The 18,984-nt window shown below is 44.1% G+C and overlaps 1 protein-coding gene across 1 annotated transcript in view; it reads right to left on the bottom strand.

Moving 5' to 3' along the window:
• Window positions 1–2,359: 2,359 nt before the first annotated feature.
• BICD2 (BICD cargo adaptor 2) overlaps window positions 2,360–18,984 on the bottom strand; it is a 62,418-nt gene continuing 45,793 nt past the window's right edge. Inside the window, exons 3-6 of the mRNA XM_039390732.1 lie at window positions 8,326–8,478; window positions 5,135–5,587; window positions 3,577–4,596; window positions 2,360–2,515 (exon numbers count right to left, since the gene is read on the bottom strand). Coding sequence (XP_039246666.1) covers window positions 2,360–2,515; window positions 3,577–4,596; window positions 5,135–5,587; window positions 8,326–8,478 — 1,782 coding nt within the window. The remainder of the gene's footprint in view (window positions 2,516–3,576; window positions 4,597–5,134; window positions 5,588–8,325; window positions 8,479–18,984) is intronic.

Genomic DNA, 18,984 nt, shown 5'->3' with positions numbered 1-18,984 from the left:
AGGCAGAATCACAAGGAAGCCGAAGATTACTCAAGGAACATGAGAGCTCCTGTAGAAGCACCCCCAAAAATGACTGTACAGAGAAGTCTCAGGAATCCTCATCTGCAGCCTCATGATTCCTTACCATGGTGCTCCCTAGCAGGTGACAGAGAAAAACCTTTTGTGGTTTTTTGTTTTGTTTAGTTTTTTCCAAGTGTCCAGAGAGGGCAGAGAAGGAAGCAGCACAGAGCACATATAGACTCCCCCATCCCTGTGGCTTAGCTTAAAACCAGGTGTCCAGGTTATGTTAAACACATCCTAAGGCAATGCCTGGAAAGCACTGAGGGATGCACAGCAAATCAACACTGCCAGGGCTGTGCCCGTGAATCCTACTGAGATGAAACTGCCCAATTTTAGATAAAGGTTTCTCTTTTCCTGTTTCCCAGGACTGTCTCTGCACAGGAGCAAAACTGAATGCTCCTGAGCTGTGAAGCAGACCCAGAATGTGGAACATGGTATTGCCTCAACACTCCCCAAAAGAATTCTGTATAAAAGAAGAAGGAATCAATGACAGCAGCATGCACAGCAAAACAGCATTTATCACTGCTACAGCACATGGCATGTCATGTGCTGGGACATGTTATGTGCTGTGTAATGTGCCATCACATGGCACAAGGGAATCAGGCCCAGCTGGAACGGATTTGCAAAAGGAAGGTCCTGCTTGATCAATCTGATCTCCTTCTATGACCCACTGACCCACTTAGTAGATGAGGGAAAGGCTGTGAATGTGTCTACCTAGACTTCAGTAAAGTGTTTGGCACCATCTCCCACGGCATCCTCCCAGAAAAACTAGCTGCTTGTGGCTTGGATGGGTGGACTCTTCGATGGGTAAAAAACTGGCTGATGGCTGGGCCCAGACAGCTGAGGGGAATGGAGCTAAATCCAGTTGAGGTGCGTCACTAGTGCTTTCCCCAGGGCTCACTTCTGGGGCTGGTCCTGTTTAACATCCTTATTGATGATCTGGATGTGGGCATTGAGTGCACCCCCAGGAAATCTGCAGACAACACCAAGTTCCGTGGGACGGTTGATTTGCTGGAGGGACCTGGACAGACTCGATCAACGGGCCGAGGACAACAGCATGAGGTTCAACAAGGCCAAGGGCTGGGTCCTGCACTGGGCTCACAACAACCCCTGCAGCTCCAGGCTGGGGGCAGAGAGGCTTGAGAGCTGTTTGGCACAAAGCAACTTGGGAGGGCTGGTTGGCAGTGGCTGAACATGAGCCAGCAGTGCCCAGGTGCCCAAGAAGGCCAGTGGCATCACGGCCTGGATCAAAATAGGCCAGCAGGACTAGGGAAGTGATCATCCCCCTGTACTCGGCACTGGTGAGGCTGCACCTCGAGCCCTGTGTTCAGTTCTGGGCCCCTCACTTTAAAAGGACACTGAGGGGCCGAAGCATGTCTGGAGTAGGGCAACAAGGCTTACAAAGGGTCTGGAAAACACGAGGAATGGCTGAGGGACCTGGGTTTGTTTAGACCCGAGGAGGCTCAGGGGGGACCTCATCACTCTCTACAGCTCTCGGACAGGAGACTGTATGAGATGGGACTGGTCTCTTCCACCATGCCTCCAGTGAGAGGACAAGAGTAAATGGCCTTAAGCTGAGACAGAGGAGATTTACATTAGATACAAGAAAAAAAATTTCACTGTTAGTGTGGTCAGGCATTGGAATAAGTTGCCCAGGGAGCTGGTGAAGTCGCGTCCAAGAACGTCTGGATCTGGCACCAGGTGATATGGTTTGGTAGCTACAGTGGCAGTGCTGGGTGGAGGGTTGGACTTTATGATCTTCAAGGTTTCTTCCAACCTTGATGATTCTGTGATTCTATGTGTCAGCAGGGGTTTATGTCTCTTAACACCACGAAGCTTAACTAAGCAGCAGAAGCAAGTTCCAAAGCCATGAGCAACCAAATCACCTCACACAGGTCAATGAAATGATAGATTCCAGCTGCAGAATGGACAACCTAAGAATAATAATACGTTTGCAGCATCTTCACTTTTTTCTAGGTCATTAGGGTCAAGCAGAGTCACATTTTCAGTGCATAATAAATGCTCATTTTGCATTGTTAAATGTCACTCTTTCTCAGAGATAACGGCTTCAAGAGCCAGTGATAATCTCCCACTCAAATTCAGTAAATATCACCACGACAGCTTGATGTTTTGTAGCAGCACATTACATCCCTGCATGTTCCTCATCAACAGGAGCATGTCACAGAAAAGGGAAAAGGCACCCACCCCTCCACTCTCTGCAGGGGTGGGTGGGGAGGATGTCCAACTCTTCCCCACACCAGCAAGGAATGAGGTTTTGCAGAGTTCATACGTTTTTTTTTTACCTTGTAGCAAACATTGCTCTCAGGGAAGAGAAGGTGGCGGCGTCTTCTTTCAAAGCCTTCAGCTCATTTCGCAGCTTCATCATGGTCTCTGTAACCATCGCTTTCTCGTTCTCATACTTGCTTTTTAAGTTGGCAAGGGCTACCTCTGCAGTCTGTTGGTGACCAGGAAGAATGGAAATGTAACATTTAATGAAACTCTTCACCAAGTGGCTGGCTAAGAGATTTCTAATCACTACTCACATAACGAAACATTTACTTTGTACTGGAATGTTAAACTCGTGGCCAACTTTCTTACACGGATAAAATAAAACTTCATTTCTGAACACTGGGAACAAACATAGGAGTCTCCTACTCCCATTAACCATGCAGCAACATCAAGGAAGTTACAGAATATACATGCAGGGCCACCTCCAACTACTGTAATAAATTAAAAATTTATATACTTCAACACAAAGGAACGAAACAGCCTATTTAGTATCTTGATATTTAAATGCATTTGCAGTTCTCTGACCCTTATAGCATTTTGCCTATTTTACATTTGGGACACCTTTATTAAAATGTGCACAAGAAAACAATGTATCATTCTTAAACCACACTATATACCTTCTTTTTTTAAAGACAACTTCAATTTCCATTGCTTTAACTGTAGAGGAGATGACAAGGAATGTCATGTGGCATTTTAATGGCAGTTATTTTAATCTACTACACTGCTAATGTGTGTTGAATGTCACAGACCAATCCCCAAAGACTAATTTTATCTTTCACCCATTATTTTGACCATGTTCTTATATTCCATCCTCATCTTGGAAGGCTCTCTTTTATTTTGCAGTTTGAGAGAAAAGAGTACTTAAGTTTCAGAACTCTTTAAGGGTAACTACTAGAATTCTTTCAAGTGAAAAATAAGATTTACCTCTTCATTTTAGGTGTCTTACATTAAGCATAACCTGATGTAATTCAGACAAACAACAGATTGAAGTCTCAATAAAGTCTCATGAGTATGTGACAACTGAAGTCAGTTCCAGCTGCAGCTCTCAGCTTTACAGAGCTGGGTGCCTCTAATGAACAGCCTCCTTCAGCCTCAGACTACACAAACATCAGCACCCAAAGCCCCACAGAGCTGAGGGAATGGTAGTGTGACCTCAAAGATAAATTCCTTTGTGTTTCTGACCCAATCCCTGACATTGTGACCTTCACACCTGTAACACCTGGTTACCTGTTTGTTGGCCTTCAGCACAGTTCTCAGGGTTGCTATCTGTTCCCTCTTGGTGCTCAGCAGGGACTTCAGCTTCAGGATTTCTTCCATGAGGGCTTCCTTGTCCTTGTCCACCGCGGGCCCAAGTTCTTGAGTGGCAACACGCTGCCTGGACAGCTCGGTTGTTCTGTCCACAGCAGCCTGCAGGTGTTTGATCTGGTCCCGAATTATGGCGATCAGGTTGTAAATGTTCATCGGTTCCTTCCGAGGATCGGACACAGGGGACGGCAGAGATGACACCGGGGATGGGCTGCTGTCACCACTTCCATTCTCTGCCTTTCCCAGCTCAATAGTTAACAGCCCTTTAGAAAGAAGAATGGGAGACCTTCTTCCCTTGGCCTCTGGACTACTGCGCCCACCTTTACCTTCCTTGTAGTAGTCCAGCATGACTCTGTTTGGAGTTTCATTGTTGCACATGCAGACATGGTGGTATAAATTGGCCAGCTCTTCACTGAAGGTGACTAGTTCATCTTGGGCCACGCTGAGGCTGCCCTGTGTTTCTCCAGCAACATCACTGACTTTCTTCAGCTCCTTCTCCAGCCTGGCCACCTGTTCTCTGTCATGCCTACTTGACTTTTCCAGCGAGGTGATCTTTTCAGTGAGAGCTTGGTTCTCGGTCTCATATCTACTCTTCTCTTCCTCATATTTAGACTCACATTCTTTATATTTGGCCTTCAAATTTTTGAGCTCTTCTTTTAGGTCAGTAGTTTCTGCCATGGCCACCTTGTACTTGCACTCCAGGATCTCTGGCCCATTGATGTCAACCTCGTAATAGTCTCCATCTTCGTGGCTGTCTCGGTCCTTCTCGTTGTCAAGGGCAGACTGGTGCTCCTTGCTGGCCTGGAGCTTCTTCATGGCATTCAGGTTTTCAGTGAGCCTGCCAACTTTCTCATGCTGCTCTGAGAGGGCCCCCCGTGTATTTTCCAGCTGCTTCTGAGATTCCTGTAGCGTTGTTAACAAGTTTACCTTTTCTCTTTCCATCTGAAATGCGGGAACACAGACATTCACATGAAGGGAACTGTATCACTTAAATGGTTTTATTCTAAGAGGCAGCAACTTAGCCAAGGGTCCATATGGTTACAGTGATCCAATCACTTGCACATTATGGAAAAGGCTATATAATGTGTTCTAAAATTATCTCAAGTACAGTGTTCACTGCCAATTCTTTCTCATTCCCTCTTTAAAATAAATGCACATTTTTACACATTTATTCCCTAGCTGATGGTCTCATTGTAACAACATCGTTTCAGCTAAAGACAAGATAAAGTTTATTATTATCAAATAAATATTACAAAACGTGCAGCTAGTCTATGGGGAAAGCTGGGAACTTCATGAAAGACTCAGAAATATCAGAACAACAAACATTTAACATCCTCAAATTCTAGATCAATCAAAGCCTTTACAAATACAGTATGAACTCTACGGTGGTCACATGAGACATTGAAAAGACCGAAATTACACCCCAAACAAACCCTAGGAGCTATCTGGGAGCACGCAACTCTTAAGGAAACCCACTTACCTGCACAAGCTGCTGTTTCAGCTTCTGGATTTCAGAAATGTTTAACTCACTTAGAAGATCTGAAACCAGACTCGGGGCGGGAGGGAAGCTTTCGTTCTTCTTGGGCGTTGAAGTGCTGTTCTTGCCGTTGCTGAGCTTGCTGAGGCAGTTCTGTTCGAAGCCGTTCATGATTTCATCGTTGTTGGGCTCCGTGGCTTCGTCGCTGAACTTCAGCCCATCCAAAGAGATGTTCAGGTGGCTGTTGTACATGGAATCGTTGATGTTCATGTAGTGGGACAGCTCCTTCCGAAGGTTGTTCTTCTGCTCCCGCTCCGTCTTCAGCGTCTCCAAGGCCTCCTCCAGCTGGCGCTCGGAGATCTCCTTCAGGCGGATGGCATCTTCCAGCTGGCTGTTGAGAAACTCAGTTTCCTCTTCAAGCCTTTTGATTTCATGTTTCAGGCCTTCAAACTCCACCTGGAGATACACAAATGGAGGGGAAAAAAAAACCTTTAAAGAAAATGTGCCTGCCTGCAAGGCGTTTTGCTTCTGAATTTCACTTAAATGTGGTGGAAACAGAAAACTTTTTTTAATTTCTGGAGTCTAGTTTTGGCACTGTGACTGTGCCAAAAAACATGGCTTATGGAATTTACCTTCACAGAGACCATGGACTAAAATTACCAAGCAAACTGTCAAATGAGCTGATCTATTCCAGCTTAATGAGGACAGATGGGAGATACAGTGTGTGATACAGAGGCATCCCAAAACAGGCCTTCCTAGCACAGCATGCAAACATTTTCTCTGTTTAACTAACAAATTCCCTGGCCAACCTTCCCACAAAGTCAAGCTCCACATTTCCAAAACCCAGCATGGCATAGCTACGCTTCTGACACTGCTGCACTGCCATCAGAACACACCACGGGGTTAAAACTGCCATCAAGCTCTCCTTTTATACATTCAAAATAAAATGTTTTATCGTTTTTCTCATCATCATTTCAGCACATCTTGAGAGGGCTACAGTTCAGACTCTACGCTTCAGACTCACACTGATGAGTTTGATGACATGCTATATGCTTTTACTTGTAAAACTGCATTTTTAAAAATCTCTCTTGCACTGAAATTATGAACATCAACGATTAATGTGAAATTTCGAATCACTTAGGGGAAGTAGGGAGGAAAAAAGCTTAAAGAATATTTTTCCTTGCCCTGAAAGAAAGGAAATCATACCACATGATATATGACACTATTTATTTTTGCCAATTGCTACATGAATTTTAGATGCCAACATAGAGCAATCTGGGAGTGCTGTACCACACCCAGCTTACAAAGCAGGAATCAAGCATGTTATGTTAATTCAGTGATGCAAGTTAAGCCTGGGAAAACTTGATGGCTGCTTCTAGTTACGTCAGCAGGATAATTAAAAGTTCATCAAATAAAGTTCTTTGAGATAGAAAATTAAATAATCCATTGTCATGAAACAGATGAGCTCTGGATTCTGTATACAGCCACTAAGATAAAATATTTCAGATTGCAGTCTATTTTCAGAGATTCCAGAATACAAACACAGCAGTCAATAACTACTAGCAACTATCAGGATAGCATCTGAGGTTAGGTTTGGCTCAGCCCAGAATGGTAGCATATCTGAATATGAATATTGTTATTTTAGAACATGGACATGGAGCTGGGAACTATCACTTGCTGTTGTGAATATGATGAACGAGACAAAGAAGGTAAAAACCAAAAGAACTACATAGATTCAATTTTACCAGCTCCCTCTCTCTTCCAGCCTTCTTCCAGAGCACGACAGACCCTTTTGTCCCCATAGCAGGATGTCAGGGCACCCAAAATTAGACCAAATATATGTAGATGAGAACAGGTCCACCCTAGAACCCCATTTTGGGCAGTGAGGCCCAAAGTAATAAACACTGACACAGAATTACACCTGAAGATGAGTAAAATGCATTCAATGTCCCAAATATCTGGCTGGGCAGGGCAGTTTTCATTCAGAACACTGAAGGACTTCTGCAGCAAATCCTAAAGAGCTTTTACTATGTGCTGACTATCACAGATGGTATTAACACTGCTGTTTTCGAGTATTATCATGGAATTGTAGAATCAAAGAATGGTTTGGGCTGGGAGGGACCTTAAAGCTCATCTTGTTCTACCCTCCTGCCATGGGCAGGGACACCTTCCACCAGCCCAGGTTGCTTCAAACACAGTCCAACCTGGCCTTGGACACTTCCATGGATCCAGGGGCAGCCACAGCTTCTCTGGGCAACCTTTGCCAGAGCCCTCCCACCCTTACAGGGAAGAATTCCTTCCCAACATCCCATCTCACCCTGCCCTCTGGCAGTGGGAAGCCATTCCCCCTTGCCCTGTCTCTCCAGGTCCTTGTCTCAAGTCCCTCTCCAGCTCTCTTGGAGCCCCTTTAGGCCCTGGAAGGGGCTCTGAGGTCTCCCCAAAGCCTTCTCTTCTCCAGGCTGATCAGCCCAGCTCTCTCACCCTGTCTCCAGAGCAGAGGGGATCCAGCCCTTGGAGCATCTTTGTGTTCTGTGCCAAAGACCACATAAAATCTAATTACCTCCACAAATGATAACTCAGGGAAATTCTTAAGAAGTTCCAAGAACGTAGTTTCCTAAAAATTCTGAAAATAGGTGGAACTGTGCAATTAAATGTGACTTTTCAGACAAGCAGTCCCAGAGGTGTGACAGTGTAGAGCAACTACAACAGCGGTGCAAATTTAGTGAAAGTAGCACAGAACTGGAGAGATAATGTAAGAATTAAGTAATAATTAAAACATATGTTCAGAAACAGCCCCATTTTCAGATACTGTAGAGGAGGGAGGATGGATGGATGGACAGATAGATGGATGGAGAGGATTGTAAAGAGACACTGAAAAACTAGTGCAGCAAAAGGACTAAACCAAGTAACAAAACAGAGTGCTAGAGACTTTGCTTTCATCAGAGAGAGAGAAGGCAGTGAAAGGACTTGGAGGTCAAAGTAGAGGCAATAAAGTATTATGACTGCTATAAAACAGAGTCAGAAAGGACTTCAACATTTAGGGACAACTCTTGGTGCTAAAATATAGAGCTTTTAGTCTCAAAAGTAGTACAAACCTAAAGAAGGGGTTGGATGTTCAAACGAGACAGAACCATAATGTAACACAGGAATTAACTGGTGCTACCAAATCAAACCTCACTGGTTGAAAAACTTGCCTGATTTTGCTTCAGAACAGACACTTGTTTCTGGAGACAGATGTTTTCCTCTTCCAGCTCAGTATAGTCTTGCAGCAAGCGTGCTTCTCGAAATTTATACTCCTTAATATCATCCCGCAGACGGGCCCTTTGGATCTCCACGTTCTGGTTGACCTGGAAGAACAAACAAACCCCCAAATGATGGTGATTTGGTCAGCTCAACTGAATTCCAAAATTTTATAGCTTTCCTTATGTGCGCTAATCACTTATATTCTACTGAAACAGAAACTCTTCCCCACACCCCTGAAATTACAGAAAACTAAGCCATTTATGTATTTATACATAATTAGATTTTTGTTTTCTTGCTTCTCTTACAACTGGCTCAGAAAAAAGTCCAGAAACAAGCACGGAAAGCAGCATTCCCACCTGTGTCATCCCACTGGCTGCAAACGACAGGCAAAAGCTTTCCAGACCAGAAGTTAGTGCCTAAATCTGTCCCCTCTTTAACAAGAACAGCCTTTTCACGAGAGAAAAACAGATTCAGATGACTCTAGATGTTCTTATTTGGACGTGTATTTGCTGGTGCTTTTCAACAGGTATTTTCTTTATGCCCAGAGCAATAATTTGAAAATGAGCTCTAAGGAATTCTTTTGGAGAGAGGCACTGAGTTAAAACTCAAATGAAATTCAAGATCTCAGGTAGGAAAAAAATAGAAGCTTTGGTTGACTTATAAAATCTTCCCTCCCCTCAGCCCCAAGACTTATGCGAGACCTTAAAAAAGGACTTAAAAAAATCACCATTGTTTCAAAATAGGTAAAAAGTAAAAACCAGTATGTTGGTGTGGTATGATCTTTGGATCTTTCATGAATATACACAGACACTTGAATAAATTGAGCTGGCACATATCCAGCTATGGGAATGGCTCACTGTACTTAGCTTTTATTTTTTCCAGTATTATTTTCCTTCAAGCCACATCTTCAAAACACCTCATTAAAACAAAGTGAAAACTATGTTCTAAAACATCAACAGAATTATTGATATAGGCAAACAGGCACTACAGTTGTTTTTACAGGAGGGATCCACACGAGTAACCACACAGGTACCAACAGGCACCTACAGCACATGGAGATAAGGGAATGTTTGCAGCAGGAGCGTGTGCCAACACTTGAATCTGGCACGTCCACAGACACAGAATCACCTGCAACTGTTAAGACCAATAAATTTAAATTACAGCTCCCTCACATGTCATTTAAAGATTAGATTATATAAACTTGTCTGCTTATTTTTAGCAACAAAGAGCAGAGCAGTACTTCCCGGCAGACTGAGAAGCCAAAACTGCTGCAACCAGACACTACAGTACACCAAGGCAAATGATGAGTTGCTATATCCCACATTCCATGCCTAAGGAAGTGTTGGCTGTACCTTTGCACAAACCCAGGGCCGCAGGGAGAGCTGAAGGCTGACGTGAGTTCACATCTTTATGTCTCCATAACAACTGCAATGGAGACCTCTTGCCTTTGGCAGAAAGAGCCTCCAGCCAGATAATCCATACTGTTTAACAGGATTGCAAGAGGCTCCATCAAACAAATCATCACACTATTTTCCCCATTCCCAAGGGAAGACCTCCCACAAAGCTACTGGCAAGCTTCTCTCCCCACCATTCAGGCTGCTTTGCTCCTCTTCCTCCTTGGATGAGCTAATCTTTGTAGAGGTCAGTGCCTGAAGAAACCTTTGGAAACTGTCTGGTCTAAAGAAAGAATGGTTTCTGTCCAAGCCTGCCTGTTTCATTCAAAGCAACAGCAAGAGCTCATTATTTAACCTGAAAGTATTGTTGTGCTTGTCTAGCACAAGAGAAATAATTCTATTTCCATGTGTGTAGGAAGGCCAGGTTTAAAAATAGCTCCCTTGTTTCCTGACCGGGGAAGGGAGATCTAACCTAGATTTATTGGCCGTTTAGCAAGCTGTGCATTCAATTTGCTCTCAGCATTCTCCTGTCAAATAAATGTGCATGCTTGCAAGCTGCAAGGTTCAACTGGATGCCATGTGATCTTGTATAACTGATCCCAAATGGTGGGATTTTCCTGCAGGATAGAGAAGCTAAAGCTACTACATCCTTCCTTGATCAGATTTTTCTATTACCCATACAGAAAGTGGTATTTGTGTGATTTAAGACAGACACACACACACTGCACGTGTTCTCACAGGTGGTGTTTCACACTTCCTCTGGTCTCTAGAAAAGGTGGGGAGTTTGAATGTTCCTTTGACCCTTGTTGCTTCAGTGGCTCAGGGGCATCTTCCTTCCTCCTCTGCCCTGAGCACCCTCTGAGCACAGGGAAGAAGAGGGGCTGGAACACACAGGAATGTCTGGCCAGGCACTTGGCTGTAGCAGGTCACACCTCCACCCAAAGCAGATCACACAGTGGCAATGATATATTAAAGTGCTGCGTGGAGAACTCATAGCCATATAATCCCACTGAACGTTATTCTACCTGACAAACCCCTCAAATTCTCAACCCAGAGAACATTCCCACTATGCAGAACCCTCCCATCCATCCTGCCTAAGAAAAGACTATGATCTGTAAGAGATTTTGCCTGATCTAAAGGCCACAGACTGCCTTGTTCCTGCTGCTAGAGAGATTGCCTTCAGCATTTTCACCCTCCCAGCTCTGCCTCAGAAGGGTTCTGCAAGAGACTCCTCTGAGTAGCACTGGTACTAGAAAGAGCAGGAATTCCTTCAGGACCAGTCTGAATTCACCCTTGCCTGCATGTTGAAAGCACAACTACTGTCCTGCAACACTGCTAGAAGCCTGCTTTTTCTAGGACACTCCAGCATATAAATGTTACGTGTAATTTGACCCTAAGAATTATAATAACTGGGAGAAAAATCTCAGGTAGCTGATTCCTTCCTTTGTCCTGGGCACTGCATAGTGGCCTCCAGGTCACCAGCCAGAGGGTGATCTTGCAAGCCAAGCTGTGTCACTAGCAGGGGTTCTGTTGCCCTGAACTTCACCAGCTCATGAGGTCAGTTTGAGTTCCCTGCTGTAGTAACATGCTCATGCCTGATTTTACTTATCTATCATCATCAAGAGCCAAAGCTTAGTTTGCTGAAATGTATTACTAATTCTAGGATTAGATTTAATTCTTTTAAGTATATCTACGTATGATCATTCCCTCTTGTGTTATCCATGGGAAGGAGTCACAATAAAAGGATGCTGCCAGTGGAATAAACACAGTGCAGTCAGACAGGACAACAACTCATATGTATTCTGTTGCTGGGGGGAGAACAAAATCATAGAATCATTTATGTTGGACAAGACCCCTAAGATCATTATCACTAACAAAACTGCCAATGTCCATCAAAATATTCAATTAAACATCTCTTAGACACCTGAATAAATACAGGTATGAAAATTGGAAAGACTAATCCTCAGGTAGGTAACTTAGTCCCCTACTCAGTGACCTACTGAACAGTGAAATTAAGAAGTCAAAACCAGGGCCATTAAGCTTTCCTGTGCATGAAAAGAAAGCTTCAGGTCAGTCACTAGACAATACCACAACTAACAAGTTACATTCTTTAGGCTCCAAAGACCAGCAGCAGTTTGCAAGTGGTGTAGGAATTCCCTGCTGCTCATCTGACTTTAATGGCATTTCCTCCACATATGTGGGGACTGGGGTCCCGTGGCAACATATCACATAACTGTGTAATTAAGGGCTGGGATATAAAATACTTTTAGAACCAGAATTGAATTAAGATTGCATAAGAACCCAAAAATCTTCCCCTAGTTCTCAACTTACAAGCTTACAAGTTGTTTTCTTTCTCTCGTTTTCGTATAGATACTAATCCAAACACTAATTTAAGAGAGGAAAAAAAAAAAGATAAAACATTCCATTAGATCCAGCTGTTTATTACATCAGCAAAAGGTTTGGAAACCTGAACTTTCAGTACTGCAATAAAGTTCACCTGCATGACACGGCTGTTTGCAGCTCCTGGCAATGGGCAAGTGCTTTTGGGGCACAGATGCAGACCAGCAGCACCCCGTGATGATGGCCTTCCCTCCCTCTTCTTCCTCAGATGTGGGAGTTTCAAGAGCTTCTCCTTTTTAAAATTTTACCCACTCTGTTCTTACAGTAGAGAAGCTATAAAATTGTATCAAAATAATTGTTTATCCACGTGAAGGGAAGGAAAGTGCCACAGTGGCCTGGCTCTGCTGCCCCACTCATCACAGAAGAACTTGCCTCCAGTCACACCAGGATCCTGTGCACACACATACTGCTACAGCGTAAGATGTGCCTTGGTAAGAGGAAAGATTTATAAACAAAACACCTGTCAGTATCTTGGCTCAGACCACCTTAAGTTAGGAAAAGAAGCAATTTTATTTCCCCACACACGCCCTGTATAAAATTCAGGGTATATCACACCCCCCTCCCACACTAAATGCAGGGAGGCTGGTGCAGACCTACAGCCAGACACAGCTACACCTATAGCTGTGTTCTGTACCCATGACAAAGTATCTGTGTCTCAGGATTCTCTTTACCTGTGATTAATGCTGGGGTACACCTCTATTAATGTACTCAGCTCCAGATTTACTGATTTTTTTTTTTGTTTTTTGCAAATCTTTAAATAAAAACCTTTGAGAAGCCCTGACATCACGGGTGAGTTTATCACAACAGTGGAGAACAAAGAAATGCACTGTCAGGGAGTTTTTTCTGCACAATATTAGCGAGACCAGAGTTGACAGGTACCACAGCATATCCTGGGGCCAGTTAAATCTTAGAACTACTAAATGGTATTAAGCCTTGATACAAAACATATGTCCTCTTACTTACAACTCATTGCTTGCTACCTGTTCAAACATTTTATCCAAACCAAAAGCACACCCTCCCAACCCTTCCTTTGTCAATGTTATTTTGTGTGCAAAGGGAGGGTTAACACCTGGGCTCATGTGCCAATATTTACTTCTGTTTAAGCTCCCTGCTCCAGTGATGCTCTCCAACTACAAGCTAAACCCCAGGTGAGGATAAACACACCTGACCCTGAGCCACAGGCTGTAGCTGCCCACCCAAGTGGGCAATCTTTGCCCAGGAGCCTGCTGGGCACTAAACTCGAGGTGTCTGGCACTGGTGCAGCCCACACAGGCAGCAGCAGCAGTGTGATATCTTTACAAAAACAAACAGATCCGTGGTGTAGAAGAAGCTGGGAGGGCTGGGGTGAGCCTTATGATCAGAAGCTGGGGGCACTGGTAGGTCTCTGAGATCAGAGGATGACTGTTTAAATCCATCTGAAATAACTCAATTTAAAACTGGAATAACTCAGTTATTGTTACTGGTTTCATTTCCAAACGGTGATCTCATCACCTATAAAACTGAGCCATTTTTGAGCTCCAGGAGCACGAGAGGGGAGCCCATTCCCTCTGTGCATTGCCAGCCATCCTTCTTCTTCAGAGACCTGGGTGTGTCCTCCTGGAGCTTCAGGCAGCAGGTGGGCCTGTGCTGGGCACCTCAGCCTTGGCAGATCATGGGAGTCTGGGTGGAAAATGCAGACCCAGACTAACAACAGTGTTATGAATGGCACTGTGTAACACTGCTACTCAGCCTTCCCCTCCTGCACGGGATTGCTTGCTTAGAGCAGTTAAACTCCAGCTGCTTTTCAAATCTCAAATCTAAATGCTTGGCAGCTTTCCATGTCCTTCCCTGCCACAATGAAAAACATTTAACCCTTCCAAGGCCTGCCAAATAAGCTTTTAGGATTACAACAGCCCTCTGCATTCAATGGCCTGTCATTCCCCCAGGTTTGGGAGGACATGGGGATGCTGTTCCCTGGGGGATAGCTGAACTCTGATAAACCTCTGAACTCAAGCTCTGACTGCAGCAGTTCTCCCTATGGATGCAAACCAGCAAGGAAAGGTTAAACATGCTTCCAGAAAACAAAATGAACACCAAACTAGCCATACTTACACATGGAGCTGTCACTGCCTCCTCTGTGGGCTTGTCTACAGCCCACACGCACAGGAAGAAAAGACACACCAAAGAGGTATTTCAATTAGTAGCTCTAAGTCACATTTAATTTTAAAAAAAGCATAGTTACATCAAACAGATTTATTTATACTTCAGATTGAGGCTGCTTATTAAAAAGTTAATAACCAGAATCATTCACCCCTGTGTCTGCACTTCTTAACAGCAAACAGCAACGAAACTCACCCCAGTGAAGTGGTGAGGCTCTGCCCAGGGAAGCCGTGGTGACTCAGAGGAGTTACAGAAAGAGAGATCACAAAGCAAACTTTGAACCAGTAATGTGCTGCAATTCATTTCAGACCCTTGAAAGCTCTTGGGGTTTCATTTCCTGAACCAAAATTAGATTCTTCTGATGCACTAGGTGTCCTACACATGCAGTCCACTGCGACACTTTGGTAGCGAACTCAGAACTGACCCACTTCCCTTTCTGGAAAATGGGTGAGCCTGGTGAAGGAGCAGCAGGGAATCAAATTCCAAAGGACCTGCCCTTGTCATCATAGCAGTCAATGTCCTGAACAGTCTCACTTTTTCCTAATCAAGCTAAACCTGGGCTAACATTATAGTGTTTCCATAAATCACTTGTCTAACAGACTGATAACTTCTCAGTGCTTCTCTCCCCACTCTTTTTGCTGCTACTTCTGCTTTGTTTTGTTTTTATTTTAACATCCTTCTGTTAATCTGTGAAAATTACTGTTCAAAAAACTCCCACTTCAGTGATTCTAGAGAACAACTGCTCCACACTGTGCTCCATGCCTCCTGCCTGCAGTCCAAAACCGCTGAAGAATTCAAGTCTGTTCTGTCCCCTGTCAAATCCCTGCTCAGCCTGCGTCATCAGAAACGTCCACAAACCACCTATTTTCAATAATCATAAATACAAGTTTGTCTTGTAAATTAAAGCCTGCCCTTCTCTGTTACAAGGGCTGTTGAAGGCTCCTTTATTTTATTACTCTAATATTAAAGGCCTATTTTAAAGCTTCCATTAACTGTTTCCAGTGGTGACAGTTTTTCTTGGCCAGACTTAACACTAGCTGCAAGTTCATGGGACTTCAGCACTAGATACCACAAAGCTGTCAGACTTAAAAGAATTTACAATTAAAATAATATTGACAAAAAGCCGAAATTAGTACAGCTATCAAAGATTAGAAGTCTCCTACTGACTTAATTTGGCCAGAACTAATTTACATATAAAAGCATGAGATGAAAGCTTTGGCTGGATTTATCTTCCCAGCATTAGTGTCCTATTTTCACAAGGTGCCACACCTCCAGAATGTGGAATGTGCCTATCTTACACTTCCCAATCCTACTGAGATACAATCACCTCAAAGCCACTGCCTTACAGTTCCACTACTACTTCAGATAATCTTAATGAACTGACTTCCAAAGGAGTTCTCTATCTAAATTAATGACACCTATGATACCACTTTATATGTAACAGAGGCTTATGAAACATTTTGCTTACATTTAGACTACGGAAGAGCTACTTCTTTCTAGAAAAATCCATGGAATAAAGGAAAATACTCTAATACTAAAGAGTATATGGAAGCTGGTTAAAAAAAAAAAAAAGGTATTTTCCCTGTACAGGCATAGCATTCCTGGTGGAGCACAGCAGGGGTGAAGAAGATGCCTGGCAGCTCCAAAGAATGAGAGGTACTTGGTACAAATCACAACGTGACACCCATCCCCAGTACAACTCACAGGAACAGCCACTTGGGTACAAATCACAACGGGACACCCATCCCCAGTACAACTCACAGGAACAGCCACTTGGGTACAAATCACAAAGGGACACCCATCCCCAGTACAACTCACAGGAACAGCCACTTGCCCTCTGCTGCCTGGGGCGCTCACAAACACCGAGCACTCATCATCTAAGAGAAACCACACAAGTGAGGGATGCAGTGAGCTCTGTCCTGTGATCCTGGATAAAAACCATCATCTTAACTCTCTGTCTGAGCAGGATCTGCTAATGGTACAGTTCTATCAGTCTCTGCTCACACCAACAGCCAACTTCAGCCAGGGTCATCTTCTGACTGGCTGAAGGACCAGCTACAAACACCACTGCTGTCAGGTTCATGCTGCCCAACTGGGACCACTCAGCATTCCTAATCCAAAATTGTGTTTTTCTAATCCAGCAGCAATGTTTTCTACTAACTCTTCACACACAACAACCCAACTTGCACACTGTTGGACTGTGCAAATTGCAATGTCTCTGGTGCAAACTATTTTAAAGCAGTTGCTGTGTATAACTTACACTGAGCTGGAGGCAGAACCCCCAGTGAGAGTAAAAGATCAAGTGAGAAGGGACAGAAAGGGAGATCAGTGTGGGTGTAACCCCAGCACTTCTGTTCCACAGCCTGCAGTTCTGTTCTCCAGCAGACAAACTGTAGGTTACAAAAGGAGCAGGACCTAGACTTTCTTTCAGCAGCCTTGTTTACCACTCAGCATGACAGACTGTAATAAAACTTTCTGATGACTTAATACAATTACTTCATATGTACTATGACTAAATGCTGGAAGCTCCTTCCCTTTTTGCAGCTGTACTTCAGCCAGGGTGTTACGTCCAGCCTGTATTCTACAGAAACAAGATGATGTGGGGACACAGCAATTGGATCTTCATCAAATAATGACTAAACATTGTTTCCAGAGATTTCCTTTGCCTCTCGACTGTTATCTTACAGCTACCAGAGGTTTCGAAAAGCCCAAACCACCCCAGGGTCAGTTGTGCTGAATATAATTAAGCCACAGCATCCCCTTCCTTGCAGGGAGCAGCCAAGCTCTGCATGCAGAATACAGCACAGTGAAGCTGCATACCAGGCATTAGTAAGATACTGGTTTGTCACTCACAAAGTGCCAGTCTGTGCCTGTTATGTGCCCCAAAACACACACACACACAAAAAGTCTTTGTCCATATAAGAGTAACACACTGCCCTCTTTCTTATAGAACGGATTATCTTCCTAAGAACTGTTTTGATTAATGACGTTGAAATTACACTGTATAAAAACCTGCATGTAGGCAAAACTGGCAGCAGCAGAAAGGGAAGAGTCCCTTTGCCATGAGAAAGGCCATGTTCACTGACCCCACACTGGCTTTTCCTGCCAGGAGAGCTTTTGCTCCTCTGAACTCAAATGCCTGGGACATTGTGAGCATCAAACAGCTCTTCTAGAATAACCACGGGAACATACACTGCCATCATTAAGACACAAAAAGGGCAAGTTCCAGATTTTATCACAACAGCAGAAGTGGTGGCATTCTGCTGTTGGAAGCAGTTGTGCTGACATGGCTACCTATATATTGCTAGTTAGCCATAAGTTGTCCCAACAAACATTGCTCCTGGAGCTGCTCACGATTTTCACACAGTGGCCACACAACTGTAACACCACGAACCTCCTCAGATAGTCTCAAACTCCAGATCGAAACGAGTTACTTATGAGGTTGCAATCAGTTGTCTTTTCAATCTCCACAACAATGGAGGGTCAGGATAATGCTGGTAAGAAAAACCAAGGTCATGTCTCTGGCTCCCTAACCTGAGTTACCCCACGCAGCAGTTTGGATCGCGTTATTCAGCTCAGCATTTCCCTTCAGTTCTGGCTACATTAGGAACAGCTCAGAGCAGAGTCAGGCTGACACACAGGTAGCTCTGGTCCACTCAGCACCAATTTCTCTGGGCTGCTCCCGTCTGCTCAACTTTAGAGCAGCAGACACCTCCCTCTGAGCAATCAAATGCTAACAAGTAGCAGGGGTTAATGAGGAGCTCCACTGACTAATGAAACAAAGGGAGATCATTCTAAGCAGTGCCAATTAAAAAATCTGGACCCCCTCCATCTGCAGGCATTTATGGGGAGCTATGGAGGGAGAGTTGATCTTGTTACCAACCCAAATTTATTTCACCTAAAAAGCAAACAAACAAAAAAGGCTAAAGAGTATTATCAAATCAAAACCAAACTTGAAAACCAAACCATAAGGTTAAAAAAAAAACGAATGGATTTTGATAGAGTCACAAGGGCAGCAACAGCAGAACATTGCTATTTGTGACACTATAGGCACGTCCCCGGGCTGGCTCTTTGTGCTTCTGCCCAAGAGGTGTTTTGTCACCAGCCACATTCTTAAAACCTTCCAAATGTTACCTGAAAATAAATCTTGGGGCAGCTCTGAACTAGTCCATCTGCACAGCACTACAAGATGAAACAAAGGACGGATTTTGCCGAGCACAGCACAGCTCTGAGGCACACTGTGGTACATGCTCTTTCCTATTTTCAAAAAATGCCAATCTGACCCAAACAAACCCTTCCTGGATGGATTGCCAAGGATCGCCTCCTTGAGTGGCAGCAGTGCCAAGCACAGGAGAAACAAAGCAACCTCCCGCTTCTGCATCCTAAAATCCCACTGCCAGCAGAGAGGAACTTTTCAGTCAGTGGGGGGGGGGAGAACCACACACACAACAAACACGACACAAACCTCTTTAATTAACACTTTGCACAGCGACTTTAAGCCATTGTTTCACTGATTAGCGTGTCTCCAGCTCCCCTCAACTGCGCAGATTGATTTTACATCTGTTAGAAGATTACAAGAGGCTTTCTCTCTCCACTGCTCATACTCTCAGAAACCCTGGGCAGACCAAAGGTCACCATGAAGGTCACCAGGAGCTGTGACTGAAGAGACAGACTCAT

This window comes from Pipra filicauda, unplaced genomic scaffold (assembly GCF_003945595.2).
Source record: "Pipra filicauda isolate LSUMZ 115617 unplaced genomic scaffold, ASM394559v2 scaffold102_size2360937_pilon, whole genome shotgun sequence".
NCBI classification, from domain to species: Eukaryota; Metazoa; Chordata; class Aves; order Passeriformes; family Pipridae; genus Pipra; species Pipra filicauda.
The sequence above is the reverse complement of the archived record's forward strand: the minus strand, read 5'-3'. Positions and strand labels throughout refer to the sequence as shown.